Raw genomic sequence first — 17116 nt, 5'->3', positions numbered from 1 at the left:
GAATTGTGGAATGACTATGTTGTACACCTGAAAGCAATGTAATGTGTGTCAACTATGCTTCAGTATAAAAATAAAAATTAAGGCAGGTGATACTATAATTCTTTTTAATCTTCCAAACTGCCTTTTATTATTGCTAGCTAAGAAAATATTTTGACAAGTGAAAGAATGTAGGGACTAAAATTAAACTAAAACAAGTCTACTCTATGTAATTATAACTTCTACATTTTACACCCTGCAATGTAAATTATTATTAATAAAAAATCCCACACTAAATCCAGAGAGACCGTGAGGAAGGCTCACACAGGAATAAGTTGGATTCTGTCTCTGGTTAGAGACAGAATTGATTAATAGAATAAATCTGCTTGTTTTTAATAACTTACATTTTATCCTGTATAAGTTTTTCTCTTGTATTTATATCTTCAAGACTTTCATCTATATCTTGGGAATATTGTACCAAAGTTAGATTCTGCTCTTCAAGCTCTGTGAGGACTTGAAGTAACTCTTCTGGTTCTTTGAAATAAAGTTCTGGCTCCTAATCAACCAGTAATGAATATGATTTACTTAAAAATATGCTACTTATGCACATATGACTCATCTAGAAAAATACATTGGTGATGGTGGTGGGGAGAATACCATTCTGATTATAAGAGAGGCATGGGCAGAGAATGGCAAAGAGGCCTATTTCCATTTGAGAGGTGGCCTTCAAAAAGAGGACATTTGGGGTATTAGGGGAGATGAAAGGTATTAGAGAAGGGAAAAAGGAAGGTGAGGAAAAGAGAAAGGAGGGATGGAGCAGAAGAGGAGACAAAGGCAGGAAAAAGGGAAAGATGGGTCTAGGGAAAGGCAGGAGAGAAGGAATAGAAAAAAGAAAAAGGAGGCCAAGTGCAGGTCATTTTCTCCCCCTGTTTTATATTTTCCCAAAACTTAATAAATACATATTACTTTAAGTAAATTTAGTTTTTAAAAAGGTGACTTGGGTATTTGCACACCATGTTCATCATATTTACTATAGCCAAGAGGTGGAAGCAACCTAAAAGTCCATTGATGGATGAATAGATAAAGCAAATGTGGTATATCCATGCAATGGGATATTATTCAGCCTTAAAAAAGAAGGAAATCTTGGCACATGCTACCACATGGATGAACCCGGAGGACATTAGGCTCTGTTACAAAGAGACAAAATACAAAACTTTTAGGATGGAGTTAGCTCAAAGTTAGCCTTATAACATTAAAGGGCTGTTTTGTTGAAGGTTGATTTATCTTACAGTATAGATACCCAGTATATCTCAAACTCCAATAAAATGATAAGCAATCAAAAAGTGGAATTTTTACAGGATGATTGTAGATAATATATATATATATGTATATATCCTAAATTATTACCTTCTTATAAACATTTATTTTTCATAAAATGATGACAAAGATGAACTATATAGGCAACTGGGAAACAGTATCAAAATCATAATTTCTTCTGGAAATTTGTGGAATATTTGGAGTAAGAAATTTAATTCTTAAAAAAAATGAGCATTTATACTTTTAACCAAACGCAATATTCAAATCAAGAAAGATAATCTGATTACCAGATCATAGTCCATATCATCATCTAAAAAGAATTCCAAACTATCTTCTGAACTGATACTTTCAGTGAGACTGTAAAAGAAAGAAAATGCCTGGTTTCTGAGCCATTTTCAGAACAGATTTGCTTTTATTTCTAAGTTGTCTTTGGAACCTAACTATAATATAGTTCTTTTTCAATAGCCTTTCTAGCCTTTTAGGAAACTGCTGTTTGCAGGAATCAATGGATTTCACAGGTATGCAAAAGAAAATCCGATTTAGTCCCAGACAAGGCTGACATATGCAAACAAGTGAGACCACAAGGAAGGGCCAAACCATATGGTACCAATTATTTGAGGTGCATCTACAAAAAAATTTTGTAAAGAAACACATGACAATGTACATTGCTGCATGTGTTTTGTCACTTCTAATGCAGTCTTGACAAACTAAACATGTGCTCCAATGCTCAAAATAAAGCTCATTCCTAGAGTAATACAATATTTGTCTTCTGAAGAGCTGATTTTTTGAAAATATTTTCTGATCAGGCTGAGGAAATGTTGGTTGGTGGGATGGGAGATGAGGTACATTCTTTTTTTCTTTTAATATTTATTTATTTATTTTTTTTTTTAATTTTTTTTTCAACGTTTATTTATTTTTGGGACAGAGAGAGACAGAGCACGAACGGGGGAGGGGCAGAGAGAGAGGGAGACACAGAATCGGAAACAGGCTCCAGGCTCTGAGCCATCAGCCCAGAGCCCGACGCGGGGCTCGAACTCACGGACTGCAAGATCGTGACCTGGCTGAAGTCGGACGCTTAACCGACTGTGCCACCCAGGCGCCCCTTAATATTTATTTTTGAGAGAGAGAGAGAGAATGGGGAAGGGGCAGAGAGAGAGGGAGACACAGAATCTGAAGCAGGTTCCAGGCTCTGAGCTGCCAAAGCAGGGCTCCAACTCACAGACTGCGAGATCATGACCTGAGTCGGACACTTAACCTACTGAGCCACCCAGGCACCTTGAGGTACATTCTTAAAGAATAATTATGTGGTTTGCAAAGTGGCTCTGGAAAAGTCCTTTAAGAAGGATAAATTGAAAATGATTGGAAAATTAAAAAGCATGGGCTAGGGAGAGAAAGCTGGCTATTGGTGTGATCTATGTAATTAAAACTTTCACAAAAAATACTTTAGGCTTCCCCAGGGACCAAGATGGTGGAGAAGTAGGGGGATCCATACTTCCCACGACTCTCAAACAAAGAAGTGCAGAAGCCAAAGGACTTTGAACACCAGAGTCTGAGAGGAAAAGAGACTGAATCTACTAGGAAGAAAATGGGAAAGCTGGAAAAAAGATAGGTGGGTAACTGCGAACTGGGGGAGATAAAAAACGGCCACGTGGGCACAGAGGGGAGGGACCCCTTTCTACAGAGAGACAAAGGGAAGAGAAAGAGTGGCTAGGGGAAGTGTCTGACCATGTCTGGACAGGAGAAAGACCTGGGACTGAGACTGAGAGGGATCCGATCTCTAACTGTGGGGCTTTCTTCAGACTGGAGCTGGCTCCCTGTTCACACACCTGGGGAGGAGGGGAGCCAGGCCTCGGTGTGGTGGTATGTCAGGAGCTCAGTCCACAATCAGAAAAAGTGGTTCCCTCCCTGTAAGGCTGTGCGATAGCACTGAACCTGCCTGCATCTGCCACTCCCAGGCGCAGTGGCTGGGCTGAGGGCGCAGTCTGCAGGAGGATAATGCCTCTGATTCCCTGTAGTGCTGTGGGAAAAGACAAAGCCTGCCTGTGTCCACCACCCCAGGGGCTTGAAGTAAGGGTGGCGACTCAGTTGAAGTGAGGGCAGCGACTCAGTTCTCGGTAAGAGAAGGCGGTCCTCCCTGAAGTGCAGCGGCGCAAAGCCAGCTGGGACCACATATCGTCACACTGAGTGGCGCTTCCCCAGTGCCAGAGTGCATGGAGCAGGACTTTGAATCCTAGCCAAGCGCAAGGTTAGGGGAGTTGGCCGAGCAAGAAGGACCACCTCATCTGTGCTCACCGCACAGTGAGTATGACTCAAATGGAGTCCACCAGGTCCGGCTCCGTGGAGAAGAGACTGGGGGATCACCATTCCACAGCCTCCCCCCACCACCAAGGCGGGGCCTCAGGGATCACTCCCGGGGCCCATAATAGAGATGGGTTCGGACTACGCCAAACCAGGCCCCTTGCACTGGGTAACTGCCTATCCACTGGAGTGACACAGACCCTACAGACAGCTACTACCTACAAGCGATGCAGCATTGCCTGGATTAACTCTAGGTCAACTCTGGATATATAGATATATTCTTCCCCCTCCCCCATTTCTCCTCCTTATCTCTTCCCTCCTCTAGGCTGGATTCCTTAGTTATTGTTCTGTCTAAATAGACATATTTAATCCATTGTCTTGATACATGTTCTACATCTCCTTTTTTACACTCCTTTCTCTCTCTGAAATAATCAAGCCATATAGTTTCTCTGTCTGGGTAACTTTATCTTCGTGTCATTTTCCCTGCCTCCTTCTTTATTTTCCTTTCTCCCTCTCTGGATTAAGACTTTTAGTCTCTGCCTAATCAATGTTTATGTTTTCTTCCCCCTCCCCACCCCAGTCATTTCTCTCTTTGTATGTGCTCTTCCATCAGCACCACCTCCACCCTCTTCTTTACTTGTAGTCAGTGTTTTTGGGTTTTTTGTTTTTAGTCTTTAGTTTTTTGTTTTTGTTTATTTGTTTGTGTTATTTATGTGTTTGCATGTTTTGTCTCCAGTTTGTCTTTCTGTTTTCCTTTACAGGGCAACTCCAAGGAACAAATCAAAGCACACCTGGTGGAGGGTCCAAAATATCACTACAAGTAGGGTAATAAAATAACTAAAGTCACAACAACAGAGAGCAAGTAACAATCTCCAAAAAAAACACCTCCTGAAAGGCCAGGCCCTGGACAGTGTATAACCCTCCTTTAATATAGCAGTATTCACAGGTGCAGAGCACACAACAAGCTTTTAAAACACATAAGGGACAAAAAAAACTAGCTAAAATGACGAAAGGGAAGAATTCTCCTCAAAAGAAATTCCAGGAAGTAGCTAATGAATTGATCAAAACTGATTTAAGCAATATAACAGAACAAGAATTTAGAATAATAGTCATAAAATTAATACCTGGGCTTGAAAAAAGCATAGAGGAGAGCAGAGAATCTGTTGCTACAGCGATCAAGAACTAAAAAATAGTCATGATGAATTAAAAAATTCTATCAATGAGGTGCAAAATAAAATGGAGGCAGCTGCAGTACAGATTGAAGAGGCAGAGGGGAGAATAGGTGAATAAGAAGATAAAATTATGGAAAATGAAGAAGGTGAGATAAAGAGAGATTAAAAAAAAAAATCCAGGAGTATGAAGGGAGAATTAGAGAACTAAGTGATACAATCAAATGGAACAATATCTGTATCATAGGAATTCCAGAAGAAGAAGAAGAGAGAGAAAGGGGATGAAAGTGTACTTGGCCAAATCATAGCTGAGAACTTCCCCAATCTGGGGAAGGAAACAGGTATTGAAATCCAAGAGGCACAGAGAACTCCCTTCAGACATAACTTGAATCAATCTTTTGCATGACATATCATCGTGAAACTGGCAAAATGCAGGGATAAAGAGAGAATTCTGAAAGCAGCTAGGGATAAACGGGCCTTAACATACAAAGGTAGACACATAAGGGTAGTAGCAGACCTATCTACTGAAACTTGGCAGGCCAGAAAGGAATGGCAGGAAATCTTCAATGTGATGAATGGAAAAAATATGCAGCCAAGAATCCTTTACCCAGCAAGTCTGTCATTCAGAATAGGAGGAGAGACAAAGGTTTTCCCAAACAAACAAAAACTGAAGGAATTCATCACCACTAACCCAGCCCTACAAGAGACCCTAAGGGGGACTCTGTGAGTGAAATGTTGCAAGGACCACAAAGTACCAGAGACACCATTACAAGCATGAAACCTACAGATATCGCAATGACTCTAAACCCATATATTTCAATAATAACACTGAATGTAAATGGAGTAAATGCTCTAACCAAAAGACATAGGGTATCAGAATGGATAAAAAAAACCAAGACCCATCTATTTGCTGTCTAAAAGAGACACATTTTAGACCTGAAGACACCTTCAGAGTGAACGTGAGGGGACGGAGAACTATCTATCATGCTACTGGAAGTCAAAAGAAAGCTGGAGTAGCCATACTTATATCAGACAAACTAGACTTTAAATTAAAGGCTGTAACAAGAGATGAGGAAGGGCATTATATAATAGTTACAGGGTCTATCCATCATGAAGAGCTAACAATTATAAATGTCTATGCACTGAATACAGGAACCCCCAAATATATAAAACAATTAATCATGAACATAAACAACCTTATTGATAAGAATGTGGTAATTGCAGGAGACTTTAAATCTCCACTTACAACAATGGACAGATCATCTAGACAGAGAATCAATAATGAAACAAGGGCCCTGAATGATACATTGGATCAGATGGACTTGACAGATATATTTGGAACTCTGCATCCCAAAGCAATGGAATATACTTTCTTCTCGAGTGCACATGGAACATTCTCCAAGATAGATCACATACTGGGTCACAAAACAGCCCTTCATGAGTATAAAAGAATTGAGATCATACCATGCATACTTTCAGATCACAATGCTATGAAACTTGAAATCAACCACAGGAAAAATCTGGAAAACCTCCAAAACCATGAAGGTTAAAGAACATCCTACTAAAGAATGAATGGGTCAACCAGGAAATTAGAGAAAAAATTATTTAAAAATATGGAAACAAATGAAAATGAAAATACAACAATCCAAATGCTTTGGGATGCAGCAAAGGCAGTCCTGAGAGGAAAATACATTGCAATCCACGCCTATCTCAAGAAATAAGAAAAATCCCAAATACAAAATTTAACAGCACACCTAACAGAACTAGAAGCAGAACAGCAAAGACACCCCAAACCCAGGAGAAGGAGACAAATAAGATCAGAGCAGAAATAAACAATATAGAATCTAAAAAACAGTAGAGCAGATCAATGAAACCAAGAGTTGGTTTTTTGAAAAAATAAACAAAATTGATAAACCTCTAGCCAGGCTTCTCAAAAAGAAAAGGGAGAGGACCCAAATAGATAAAATCATGAATGAAAATGGAATTATTACAACCAATCCCTTAGAAATACAAGGGATTATCAGAGAATACTATAAAAAATTATATGCCAACAAACTGGACAACCTGGAAGAAATGGACAAATTCCTAAGCACCCACACACTTCCAAAACTCAAACAAGAAGAAAAGAAAATTTGAACAGACCAATAACCAGTGAAGAAATTGAATCAGTTATCAAAAATCTCCCAACAAATAAGAGTCCAGGACCAGATGGCTTCCCTGGGGAATTCTACCAGACATTTAAAGCAGAGATAATACCTATCAAGCTGTTCCAAAAAATAGAAAGGGAAGGAAAACTTCCAGACTCATTCTATGAAGCCAGCATTACTTTGATTCCAAAAGCAGAGACCCAGCAAAAAAACAAAAACAAAAACAAAACAAAACAAAACAAACCCAACCAACCAACCAAACAAACAAACCCCAAAAAACCAGAACTACAGGCCAATATCCCTGATAAATATGGATGCAAAAATTCTCAACAGGATACTAGGAAATCGAATTCAACCGCATATAAAAAGAATTATTCATCATGATCAAGCAGGATTCATTCCTGGGCTGCAGGGCTGGTTTAATATTCACAAATCAATCAATGTGATACATCACATTAATAAAAGAAAAGATAAGAACCATATGATTCTGTCAACTGATGCAGAAAAAACATTTGACAAAATTCAGCATTCTTTCTTAGTAAAAGCCCTCAAGAAAGTTGGGATAGAAGGAACATACTTAAACATCATAAAATCCATTTATGAAAAGCCCACAGCTAATATCATCCTCAATGGGGAAAAACTGAGAGCTTTCCCCCTGAGATCAGGAACACGACAGGGATGTCCATTCTCACCGCTGTTGTTTAACATAGTATTGGAAGTTCTAGCATCAGCAATCAGACACCAAAAGGAAATCAAAGACATCCAAATTGGCAAAGATGGAGTCAAGCTTTCACTTTTTGGAGATGACATGATACTATAAATAGAAAACCTGATAGACTCCACCAAAGGTCTGCTAAAACTGGTACATGAATTCAGCAAAGTCACAAAATACAAAATTAATGCACAGAAATCAGTTGTATTCTCATACACTAATAATGAGGCATCAGAAAGACAAATGAAGAAACTGATCCCATTCACAATTGCACCAAGAATCATAAAATATCTAGGAATAAACCTAACCAAAGATGTAAAAGATCTGTATGCTAAAAACTATAGAAAGCTTATGAAGGAAATTGAAGAAGATACAAATAAATGGAAGTTTATTCTTCTGATTGGAAGAATAAATATTGTTAAAATGTCAATACTACCCAAAGCGATCTACACATTCAGTGCAATCCCAATCAAAATTGCACCAGCATTCTTCTCAAAGCTGGAACAAGCAATCCTAAAATTTGTATGGAACCACAAGAGACCCTGAATAGCCAAAGTAATATTGAAGAAGAAGACCAAAGCAGGAGGTATCACAACCCCAGACTTTAGACTCTACTACAAAGCTGTAATCATCAAGACAGTATGACATTGTCAAAACAGAGACATAGACAAAAACAGACACATAGACCAACGGAATAGAATAGAGACTCTAGAATTGGATCTACAAATCTTTGACAGAGCAGGAAAGAATATCCAATGGAAAAAAGACAGTCTCTTTAACAAATGATGCTGGTAGAACTGGACAGCAACATGCAGAAGAATGAAACTAGGCCACTTTGTTACACCATTCACAAAAATAAATTCCAAATGGATGAAGGACCTGAATGTGAGACAGGAAACCATCAAAACCCTAGAGAAGAAAGCAGGAAAAAACCTCTCTGGCCTCAGCTGCAGCAATTTCTTACTTGACACATCTCCAAAGACAAGGGAATTAAAAGCAAAAATGAACTATTGGGACCTCATCAAGATAAAAAAGCTTCTGCGCTGCAAAGGAAACCATTAACAAAATGAAAAGGCAACCAACGGAATGGGAAAAGATATTTGCAAATGACATATCAGATAAAGGGCTAGTATCTAACATCTATAAAGAACTCACCAAACTCCACGCCCCAAAAACAAATAATCTAGTGAAGAAATGGGCAGAAAACATGAATAGACACTTTTCTAAAGAAGACATCCAGATGGCCAACAGGCATATGGAAAGATGCTCAACGTCACTCCTCATCAGGGAAATACAAATCAAAACCACACTGAGATATCATCTCATGCCAGCCAGAGTGGCTAAAATGAACAAATCAGGAGACTATAGATGCTGGCGAGGATGTGGAGAAATGGGAACCCTCTTGCACTGTTGGTGGGAATGCAAATTGGGCAGCCACTCTGGAGAACAGTGTGGAGGTTCCTCAAAAAGTTAAAAATAGATCTACCCTATGACCCAGCAATAGCACTGCTAGGAATTTACCCAAAGGATACAAGAGTGCTGATGCATAGGGGCACTTGCACCCCAATGTTGATAGCAGCACTTTCAACAATAGCCAAATTATGGAAAGAGCCTAAATGGCCATCAGCTGACAAACGGATAAAGATGTGGTTATATATACAATGGGATACTAGTTGGCAATGAGAAAGAATGAAATCTGGCCATTTGTAGCAATGTAGATGGACCTGGAGAGTATTATGCTAAGTGAAATAAGTCAGGCAGAGAAAGACAGATACCATATGTTTTCCCTCTTATGTGGATCCTGAGAAAATTAACAGAAGATCAGTAGGGAGGGGAAGGGGGATAAAAAGTTACAGAGAGGGAAGGAGGCAAACCATAAGAGACTCTTAAATACTGAGAACAAACTACGGGTTGATGGGGGGTGGGGGAGAGGGGAAAGTGGGTGATGGGCATTGAGGAGACCACCTGTTGGGATGAGCACTGGGTGTTGTATGGAAACCAATTTGACAATAACATATATATATATATATATATATATATATATAGTCAAATATATATATATACACACACACGTATATATATGTATATATATGCATATATAGTATATAGTATACTATATGTATATATGTATATATATGTATACATGTTATATATATGTATATATAGTATATAGTATACATATATAGTATATATATATATATATATATATATATGTGTGTGTGTGTGTGTATATATATATATATATCGCTTTCAAGTAGAGGGTAGTGATGAAGGGGAAAGTGAATAAGTGGGTTAGGGGAGGGAGGAGATTCTAGAGCTATATGGAAGAATGCAATCATGGGGCCCAAGAGTAGAAAGAGCTACTAGGGCCAAAAGAGAAGAGACAAAGATGACTCCAACATTTGTAATCTGTGAGCCTGGAATAATGGAAGTAGCCCTAACAAGATGGAGAACAGTTTAAGGGTAAGATAAGAAAGAGATTAATATTTTCTTTGTTCGTGTTGAGTTTGAGGGGACAAAATACCTACCTGGAACTGCCCTTTAAGCCATGGGAAAACAGAGAAAGAGCCATTGACGTAAGCGAATATTTGGGAAATGTCCCCTGAGAAAGCATTTGATAACTATTATCCTACCCAACTCTTCTCTTGATCCAGTGGTATAATTTTTTCTTTTTCTTTTTTTTCAATGTTTTATTTCTTTTTGAGAGAGACAGAGCACAAGACGGCTCTGTCAGCACAGAGCCCGACGCAGGATCTCACAAACCATGAGATCATGACCTGAGCTGAAGTTGGATGCTTAATTGGCTGAGCCACTCAGGTACCCCAGTGGAAGTCGGATACTTAACTGACTGAGCCACTCAGGCGCCCCAGTGGTATCATTTTCTAATTAGTCTTTTCCCGCCTCTCTGAAATTCTTGTTACCTTTTTGGTTTCCTTTCTGACATAATTGTCTGTGGTTTCTCAGCTTTCTTCCTGTCTCATTGTACCCACTCTTTTGGGGTTATTTCATCCTCTCTCATAGATTCCACTACTGCTAATATACTAATGGCTCCCACATATCTATCTCTTTCTCTTGAGCTCTAGACTTCAATGTCTAACTTCCAGTGGACATCAATGTCCACTTGGCTGCCCTACAAGGAGCTAAAAATAAGACAATCCAAAATCATACTCCTTATTTTCCTTTTCAGGCCTGCTCCCCTTACTGTGATCCCAAAATTATTGAATGACAACGCTATATACCCCATTGCCCCCCAGAAATTTGAGAGTTATCTTTGACAAAATTTGTGAGTTTTTTGACCACTCTCTTTTCCTCACACTTCCCCCAATCTTTTATGTGAGCCTTTCAAAGCCTGTCAATACCACTTCCCTGAGGTGTCTCACAGCCTTTCCTTCTTTGTTCCTACGGCCACTATCTTATTGAGGCAGTTCATTATATCTCCCCTGAATTGTGACAACAGGCTCCTAACTGGCCCTTCTAATCTCTAGTTTTGTCTCCCTCCATTTTATTCGATAAAATACTCCCACATCCAATTTGCTAAAATGTAAATCCAATTGAGTCTCTGTTACACTCTTGCTTAAAACACTCAGTGTCTCCCCAGGACCCCTGGGACAAATCCAGGCTCCTTAGGATGGCACCACGCTTACCTGCTCATGATACAGTACTTATCTGCCCCTCACTTTCACAGAACCAAGCTCTGGGACAACCCCTGGGACAAATCCAGGCTCCTTAGGATGGCACCACGCTTACCTGCTCATGATACAGTACTTATCTGCCTCTCACTTTCACAGAACCAAGCTCTGCCACCTCTGTGACAAAAGGCTCCAACTTCTCCCAGAGCTTGTCTTCCCCGATGCCTCCTCCTCTCACCAGACTCAGCTTGGATGCCATCTGTTCTGGAGAGTGTTCACTTATCCTGCCCTTGCTCTCTTACTCCCTCACCTGTCATCTGGGTTAAGAGTTCTTTCTTTGCATGCCTGTGGCACTCTGAGCTTATCCTTCCAGTGGTATTATCTATTATATTGTAGCTGACTAATCCCTTGTCTGTTTTCTCACTAGATGATAAGCTTCTTGAGGGTAGAGACTGTGTTTTATTTACTGTTGGGTCCACAGGTCATTCAATAAGTACTGGTTGAATGAATGAAAGAAACTATGAGAGTGGTGAGCTTTCTGAGGAGTGAATGTGGTGCTTGCATGTTACTGTGTGTATTGATAGATTCAGAAAAGGCATTTGACAAAATTCAATGCTCATTTATGATAACTCACAGAGAAATTAGACTAGAGAGGATTTCCTGAAGTTGATAGGTTATCTGTATAAAAATCCTACAGCTAACATTTTACTTAATGGTGAAAACCCGAACCCTCTTAAGACTGGACAAGGCAAGGATGGCTGCTCTCTCTACTATTATTCCACATAGAATGTTCTACTCACTGCAGTAAGGCAAGAAAAGGATATAAAAGGCATACGTATCATAAAGGAAGAAATAAAACTGTTTCTATTTGCAGATGACATGGTGGTCTACGTGGAAAATCCAAAGGAATATAAAAAAACCCCAAAGGAACAAACCCAAAATTCCTGGAACTAATAAGTGAGCTCTTCAAAATCAGAGTATATGAAAGTACAACAATCAATTGTATTTCTATATACTAGCAATGAACACAAGAACACTAAAATTAAAAATACAGTTCCATTCACAATTTCTCAAAAAGAAAAAAAAATAGGAAAACTATTATGTTTAAATCTGACAAAATATGCACAGGGCCTGTATGCTGAAAACTATGAAAAGCTGATGAACAAAAATCAAAGAAAATCTAAATGAATGGAGAGACATACTATGTTCATGGATTGTAAGAGTTAATATAGTTAAAGATGTCAGTTCTTCCCAAATTGATATACAGGTTCAAATTTGTTTCCTAGGGCTGCTGTAACAAAGTACCACAAACAAGGTGGCTTAAAACAACAGGAACTTATTCTCTCACAGTTCTGGAGGCTAGAAGTCCAAAATCAAGCTGTCAGCAGGGCCATGCTCTCCCTGAAGTCTTCAGGGAAGAATCTCTTCCATGCCTTTCTTTTAGCTTCTTGTGTGGTTGGCAATCATTGGTGTACTTTGGCTTGTAGATGCATCACTCCAATCTCTGCCTCTGTTGTCATATGGCGTTCTCCCTGCATCTCTGTGTCTCTTAAGGATACCAGTCATACTGGATTAAGGGTCTACCCTCATGGATTCAATTTGCTTATACCTACAAAGATCCTATTTCTAAATAAGGTAACATTCATAGATAGTACCATGGATTAGACTTCAATATATCTTTTATAAAGATATAGGGAGACATAATTCAAACCATAAAAAGGTTTTAACACAATTCTAATGATTCCAGGAAGTGTTTTTTTTTGTAGATATAGATAAAATTGTTCTAAAATTTGCATGGAAAGCCAAAGGAACTAGAATAGTCAACAAAATTTTGAAAAAGGAATAGAGTAAGAAGAATCAGTCTAAATGATTTCAAGACTAATAGCTTATAGTAATAAAGACCATGTGGTATTGGTGTTAGACGGCCACATAGATCAATGGAACAGAATAGAGAATCTGGAAACAGACCTGAACAAATATGCCTGATTTTTGACACAGATACAAAAACAATTCAGTGGAGAAGCCATTTCAACAAATGGTGCTAGAGCAATGGACATCCATAGGCAAAAAACAAACAAACAAACAAAAAACCTCTCAATCTAAATCTCATACCTTATTCAAAAATAATTAACCTAAAATCGATCACAGACTTAAATGCAAAACTATAAAAACTTTTCAGAGAAAACATGAAAAGTAATCCTTGGTATCTAGGACTAGTTTAAAAGTTTTAGACCTGACATGAAAAGCATGATCCACATTAGAAAAAATTGATAAATTGGACTTCCATCAATATCAAAAACTTTTGTTCTACAAAAGACCCTGGTAAGAGAAAGGACAATCTGCAGACTGAGGGGAAATATTTGCAACCTACATATCCACAAAGGGCTAATATAGAAATATATAAAGAATTCTCAAACTTCAACAGTAAGAAACAAAACCAGACAATCCAGTTAGAAAACTGTCAAAAGACGTGAACAGACATTTCACGAAACAAGATATAAAGTTATTAAGTACATGAACAGATGTTCAACAACATTAGTTACTAGGGAAATGCAAATAAAAAGCACAAAAGATAGGAAGATTATGCATCCAAAAAAAAAAAAAGATGAGATAATGCCATTTGCAACAACATGGATGGACATAGAGTATTATGGTAAATGAAATAAATCAGACGAGAAACACAAATACCATGTGATTTCACTCATATGTGGAATCTAAAAGGCAAATGAATAAACAAAAAGGAGAATCAGACCTATAAATACAGAGAACAAACTAATTATTTGTCTTCCAGAGAGGAGGGGGTTGGGGGATAGGCACAATGGGTGAAGGGGAGTGGGAGATACAGGCTCCCAGTTATGGAATGAATAAGTCATGAGAATAAAAGGCACAGCATAGGAATATAGTCAAAGATATCATAATAGTGTTGTATGATGACAGATGGTAACTACACTTGTGATGAGCATAGCATCAAATTACTATATTGTACACCTGAAACTAATGTAACATTGTATGTCAACTATACTCAAATAAAAAAGAACCAGAAATAAGATTTTTTTAAAGAAAAAGCACAATAAGATATATACATCAATCAGAATAGCTAAAATTTTTAAAAATCAAAATGGTAAATGTTGGTGAGAATGGAGAGAAACTGGATCCCTTGTTCATTGCTGGTGGGAATGTAAAATGGTATAGCCACTCTAGGAAACAAATTGGCAGTTTCTTTAAAAACTGTGAATGCACCTGCCATCCAACTCAACAGTTGCACTCTAGGCATTTATTCCAGAGAAATGCAAATTCTGTGCACACAAAAACATTGCACAAATATATTTATAGTAATGTTATAGCTCCACTCTAGAAACAATCTGGATGTTGTTCTATGAGTGAATAGTTAATTTGTAGTGTGTACATATCATCTACAGTTGGCTCTGGAACAACACAAGGGTTAGGGGAGCCAACCCCCTATGCAGTCAAAAATCCACACATAACTTTTGACTCCCCCAAAACTTAACTACTAATAGCCTACTATTGACCAGAATCCTTACCAATAACAGTCAATTAATACATATTTTGTATGTTATATGTATTATATACTATATTCTTACAAAGTAGGCTAGATGAAAGAAAATGTTAAGAAAATTATAAGGAAGAGAAAATACATTTACAGTACTGTACTATATTTATTGAAACAAATTCCACATATAAGGGAATCTTCATAGTTCAAACCCATGTTGTTCAAGGGTTAACTGTAAATACTACTCAGCAATGAAAAGGAACCAACTATTGATAGATCCAACAGCCTGGATGAACCTTCAGAGAATTATCCTTTGTAAAGCATCCAATCCCAAAAGGTTACATAATGTATGATTGCATTTATATAACATTCTTGAAATGACAGAAATCGAAGCAATAGAGAACAGATTAGTGGTTGCCAGGAGTTAGGGAGAGGAGGAGGGAGGGAAGTGGGTATACTGCTATGGGGCATGATGAAGAATCCTCATGGTGATGTTCTGTATTTGATTGCATCTTGACTGTATCAATGCCAATATCCTGGTTGTGATATTGTACTACAATTTTGCAAGATGTTACCATTGGGGGAAACTGGTTACGGGTACATGGATCTCTGTATTTCCTAAAACTATGTGAATCTACAACTACCTCAAAATAAAAAATTTAATTAAAAACAAAACATTGATTGTTAAATGCCACAGAAGTGGAGCGACTTCAGGGTCCCTAGAATTCAGAGTATGGTATCTGCACTGACTTTTGTCATGTGTGATTGTCATGGCCCAGATCCTTTCTTGGGGCCAGTGTACCCATCCTGGGCAGCAGTATATTTTCTTAAAGCTTCCCTGGGATAGGCAAGGTTGAGAGCTAGCAATTTATTAGAAAAATAATGAGTAATTCTTCTCAAAACTAGAACAAGCAATCCTAAAATTCATATGGAACCACAAAAGGCCCCGAATAGCCAAAGTAATTTTGAAGAAGAAGACCAAAGCAGGAGGCATCACAATCCCAGACTTTAGCCTCTACTACAAAGCTGTCATCATCAAGACAGCATGGTATTGGCACAAAAACAGACACATAGACCAATGGAATAGAATAGAAACCCCAGAACTAGACCCACAAACGTATGGCCCACTCATCTTTGACAAAGCAGGAAAGAACATCCAATGGAAAAAAGACAGTCTCTTTAACAAATGGTGCTGGGAGAACTGGACAGCAACATGCAGAAGGTTGAAACTAGACCACTTTCTCACACCATTCACAAAAATAAACTCAAAATGGATAAAGGACCTGAATGTGAGACAGGAAACCATCAAAACCTTAGAGGAGAAAGCAGGAAAAGACCTCTCTGACCTCAGCCGTAGCAATCTCTTACTCAACACATCCCCAAAGGCAAGGGAATTAAAAGCAAAAGTGAATTACTGGGACCTTATGAAGATAAAAAGCTTCTGCACAGCAAAGGAAACAACCAACAAAACTAAAAGGCAACCAACGGAATGGGAAAAGATCTTTGCAAATGACATATCGGACAAAGGGCTAGTATCCAAAATCTATAAAGAGCTCACCAAACTCCACACCCGAAAAGCAAATAACCCAGTGAAGAAATGGGCAGAAAACATGAATAGACACTTCTCTAAAGAAGACATCCGGATGGCCAACAGGCACATGAAAAGATGTTCAGCGTCGCTCCTTATCAGGGAAATACAAATCAAAACCACACTCAGGTATCACCTCACGCCAGTCAGAGTGGCCAAAATGAACAAATCAGGAGACTATAGATGCTGGAGAGGATGTGGAGAAACGGGAACCCTCTTGCACTGTTGGTGGGAATGCAAATTGGTGCAGCCACTCTGGAAAGCAGTGTGGAGGTTCCTCAGAAAATTAAAAATAGACCTACCCTATGACCCAGCAATAGCACTGCTAGGAATTTATCCAAGGGACACAGGAGTACTGATGCATAGGGGCACTTATACCCCAATGTTCATAGCAGCACTCTCAACAATAGCCAAATTATGGAAAGAGCCTAAATGTCCATCAACTGATGAATGGATAAAGAAATTGTGGTTTATATACACTATGGAATACTACGTGGCAATGAGAAAAAATGAAATATGGCCTTTTGTAGCAACGTGGATGGAACTGGAGAGTGTGATGCTAAGTGAAATAAGCCATACAGAGAAAGACAGATACCATATGGTTTCACTCTTATGTGGATCCTGAGAAACTTAACAGGAACCCATGGGGGAGGGGAAGGAAAAAAAAAAAGAGGTTAGAGTGGGAGAGAGCCAAAGCATAAGAGACTGTTGAGAACTGAGAGCAAACTGAGGGTTGATGGGGGGTGGGAGGGAGGAGAGGGTGGGTGAT

At 38.7% G+C, this 17116-nt stretch overlaps 1 protein-coding gene across 1 annotated transcript in view; it reads right to left on the bottom strand.

Moving 5' to 3' along the window:
* CCDC38 (coiled-coil domain containing 38) overlaps window positions 1–17116 on the bottom strand; it is a 59379-nt gene that overhangs the window by 12536 nt on the left and 29727 nt on the right. Inside the window, exons 11-12 of the mRNA XM_040491168.1 lie at window positions 1581–1650; window positions 381–532 (exon numbers count right to left, since the gene is read on the bottom strand). Of these exons, the coding sequence (XP_040347102.1) occupies window positions 381–532; window positions 1581–1650 (222 nt within the window). The remainder of the gene's footprint in view (window positions 1–380; window positions 533–1580; window positions 1651–17116) is intronic.

The sequence above is a fragment of the Herpailurus yagouaroundi genome, unplaced genomic scaffold (assembly GCF_014898765.1).
Source record: "Herpailurus yagouaroundi ecotype Mexico unplaced genomic scaffold, PumYag 182, whole genome shotgun sequence".
NCBI classification, from domain to species: Eukaryota; Metazoa; Chordata; class Mammalia; order Carnivora; family Felidae; genus Herpailurus; species Herpailurus yagouaroundi.
This window is presented reverse-complemented; position numbering and strand designations above follow the sequence as displayed.